General features: G+C 52.6%; 1 protein-coding gene across 1 annotated transcript; it reads left to right on the top strand.

Annotated features, from left to right (window-relative positions):
- Nucleotides 1-906: 906 nt before the first annotated feature.
- On the top strand, nucleotides 907-3,297 carry LOC119581836 (tubulin alpha-3 chain). Its single transcript, XM_037929976.1, has 3 exons — nucleotides 907-1,054; nucleotides 1,769-1,991; nucleotides 2,111-3,297. The coding sequence occupies exons 1-3, from the start codon at nucleotides 1,052-1,054 to the stop codon at nucleotides 3,238-3,240; spliced, it is 1,356 nt and encodes a 451-aa protein (XP_037785904.1). The 5' UTR covers nucleotides 907-1,051; the 3' UTR covers nucleotides 3,241-3,297.
- The last annotated feature ends 356 nt before the right edge of the window (nucleotides 3,298-3,653 follow it).

Raw genomic sequence — 3,653 nt, 5'->3', positions numbered from 1 at the left:
TAAGTTATACAGTAGTGGCTGACGGTTGTGAAATTCCTGTGTGTTGCGGGAACAGAGAAAATTATTATTTTTTTCTACAGTTAGTTATGTCGGTGTTCAATATTCTCTACATGTATTATTCTCATATCTTTGGTTGATATTAAATGCCGTTGATTATACTCCTCGTTTCAAGTTGAAAGCGGCTGGAATGTGGCTGTATGCGTAATAGTATATAAAATATTTCTTTCTCTTTCTCTTTCTCTCCTTATCATACGACTTTTATTCAGATTTTCGGCGAATAAGCTCTAAATCATAGCACTGAACTCCCGAAAATATCTGACGTTAAGGAACTCAATAAATAATCCGTTTCTAGAAGATTCCGTTTTTGAAAAATGATCGCTAGTCGCATAACGGTCAATGTTCAAAGTTTCATTCGCAATTTTCTCCCAAATGAGGCGGATCTGATCGGTATTTCGATTGTTATTATGCTCTTTGGAGGTCTTTCTTGAATATGTATAATAGCTAAGGTTTAATAGGCATTATATGAGAGGAAAAGATCAGGAATTTAATGTTAAAAGTTAACCATGCTCTCGCCATTATGCGATTACCCGGACTCCATCGACTGTCATTCACCGACAGATTATTATTTTTTTTTTTGTTATTTTCTCCCGTCTTACGATACGTTAGATTCAATAGCATAGACTGGATGGAAGAAGAGATATCTTAGAAGATTCTTAAACCATTGCCCAATCATACATATTGTCATTAAGGGTTAAAAAGACCGAAAATGTTGAAAAACCGAGTCGGCGAAAAATGAAGTTCATCGCCATCTTGGCCTTGTCGCCTCGCCGGCTCGTTCGCGCCACTTTTCCACCAATCAGAGAGCGAGCCGCAAGGTGCCGACCAATCAGGACCGAGATCGTGCGATGACGTCACGTCGCCTATATATAGGGCGGACCGGCGAAAGTTTGAACAGTAGGACTCGCGAGGGCATCATACACGGCTCCTTGTGATCCTTAGCTGCGGCACTTTTTTATTCCCGTTTCCCAACCCAAAACTACAATTCGCCAAAATGGTAAGTTGCAGAAAATACGAAAGCGTTTTCATCTAAAGTGACGGTTCATACGTGGGGAGTAAATTAGGAAATCCACAGAATTGCATCTTGGTGTAATCCCATCCATAGCTAATCGAGGCTGAATGCGAAGTGACGCCCTTTTCCGTGCTTAATTAGCGCATCATCGAAGAGCCAAAGGAAAGACGGCTCGAGTATCCCGCGCCGCCCGGAACACAGCGGCGGACAAAGGCGGCCGCGCCCTCCCACGTGGCACGAGGCGGCTCCTGCTTGCCGCCGGGGCTCCCAGGCTTCGACTCTCAGGGGGGGGGGGGTTCTTGTGTGGGGTCAAGTCCGCATTTCTGGATTTTTCATTTCTCCTGTTCAAAGTTCAGTAGTGCTCTTGGTTGGATTTAAGTAATCATGCGCCACACAAGCCTCTTTTTCGTCCCCGTAATTGGATAGTAATGTAAGCGGAAGCCATTAGCAAGGAAGTGGCCGCCGGGACGCGAGCCGTGGCGGCGCCGAGGGGCCGCCGGCGGGTGGCCAGCCGCCCAGGGAGGGAGGCCCGGGGCCACGGGCGGCGCTGCAAGATTTATTTTTTTATTTTTCGAGGGAATGGCTTACATTTGGGAGACGGGTAGATGGCACGGTGTGGATGGGTTTATTTTTTTTTCTATTTCTATGTACTATTAAGTGTTGAGTTGTCCTTCCCTGACGCGATCCCTCCTCCCGCAGCGTGAGTGCATCTCCGTGCACGTGGGCCAGGCCGGCACCCAGATGGGCAACGCCTGCTGGGAGCTGTACTGCCTGGAGCACGGCATCCAGCCCGACGGCCAGATGCCCTCCGACAAGACCATCGGCGGCGGCGACGACTCCTTCAACACCTTCTTCAGCGAGACCGGCTCCGGCAAGCACGTCCCCAGGGCCGTCTTCGTCGACTTGGAGCCCACCGTCATTGGTAAGTCCCCCCCCCCCCCGCATGACCTCCAGGGTATGTTCTTGATGAACGAAACATTTATTTTGTCAAATACTGAAAGGCTTTGTCGGAGATGAGAGGCTAACGAGCGTTCCCCGCAGACGAGATCCGCACGGGCGTGTACCGCCAGCTGTTCCACCCCGAGCAGCTGATCACCGGCAAGGAGGACGCCGCCAACAACTACGCGCGCGGCCACTACACCATCGGCAAGGAGATCGTGGACCTGGTGCTGGACCGCATCCGCAAGCTGGCCGACAACTGCACGGGGCTGCAGGGCTTCCTGATCTTCCACTCGTTCGGCGGCGGCACGGGCTCCGGCTTCACCTCGCTGCTCATGGAGCGCCTGTCCGTCGACTACGGCAAGAAGAGCAAGCTGGAGTTCGCCATCTACCCGGCCCCGCAGGTGGCCACGGCCGTCGTCGAGCCCTACAACTCCATCCTGACGACGCACACCACGCTCGAGCACTCCGACTGCGCCTTCATGGTCGACAACGAGGCCATCTACGACATCTGCCGCCGCAACCTGGACATCGAGCGCCCCACCTACACCAACCTCAACCGCCTCATCGGCCAGATCGTGTCGTCCATCACGGCGTCGCTGCGCTTCGACGGCGCGCTCAACGTCGACCTCACGGAGTTCCAGACCAACCTGGTGCCGTACCCGCGCATCCACTTCCCGCTGGTGACCTACGCGCCCGTCATCTCGGCCGAGAAGGCCTACCACGAGCAGCTGTCCGTGTCGGAGATCACCAACGCCTGCTTCGAGCCCGCCAACCAGATGGTCAAGTGCGACCCGCGCCACGGCAAGTACATGGCCTGCTGCCTGCTGTACCGCGGCGACGTCGTGCCCAAGGACGTCAACGCCGCCATCGCCACCATCAAGACCAAGCGCTCCATCCAGTTCGTGGACTGGTGCCCCACGGGCTTCAAGGTGGGCATCAACTACCAGCCGCCCACCGTGGTGCCCGGCGGCGACCTGGCCAAGGTGTCCCGCGCCGTCTGCATGCTGTCCAACACCACCGCCATCGCCGAGGCCTGGGCGCGCCTCGACCACAAGTTCGACCTGATGTACGCCAAGCGCGCCTTCGTGCACTGGTACGTGGGCGAGGGCATGGAGGAGGGCGAGTTCACCGAGGCCCGCGAGGACCTGGCTGCCCTCGAGAAGGACTACGAGGAGGTCGGAGTCGACTCCGCCGACGCAGAGGGCGAGGCCGAGGGTGACGAATACTAGACGAACAAACACATTCCATTCTTCACATTCTGTCCAAAAATAAAATACTTGTCTATCTAAAGTGTTTGTATATCCCTTAAGTTTAATGAGGCTGCAATGCGGGAATTCGCCAGGCGAGCAATTTCAGTAAAATTGGGCGTTGAGGGAGGAAGAGGCGAAGTACCAGTTCCCACATGCTGTCCAAAACTGCAAAACAAGTTCAAAAAGTTAAAATCCCCTATTTCATTTTATGGAAGAACCAGTTGGCTATCAGTAATTTAAGTTGACATCAGTAACACGGCACTTAGGCCTTGGTTCGCAGTATTTTCCACTTCATGGTTAGTTTGTGCTCAATATCAGTTCATTGGTAATGAATGTAAGCATAAAATTTCCTGTAGTTGACCTTAATTCAACCACATTGACTTTTTTTTATA

This window comes from Penaeus monodon, chromosome 15 (assembly GCF_015228065.2).
Source record: "Penaeus monodon isolate SGIC_2016 chromosome 15, NSTDA_Pmon_1, whole genome shotgun sequence".
Lineage (NCBI taxonomy): Eukaryota > Metazoa > Arthropoda > Malacostraca > Decapoda > Penaeidae > Penaeus > Penaeus monodon.
This window is presented reverse-complemented; position numbering and strand designations above follow the sequence as displayed.

Excerpts from the sequence above, each read along its gene's own strand:
- LOC119581836 (XM_037929976.1), top strand. Across the intron at positions 1,992-2,110 it reads CTTGGAGCCCACCGTCATTG|ACGAGATCCGCACGGGCGTG; the intron begins GTAAGTCCCCCC and ends CGTTCCCCGCAG.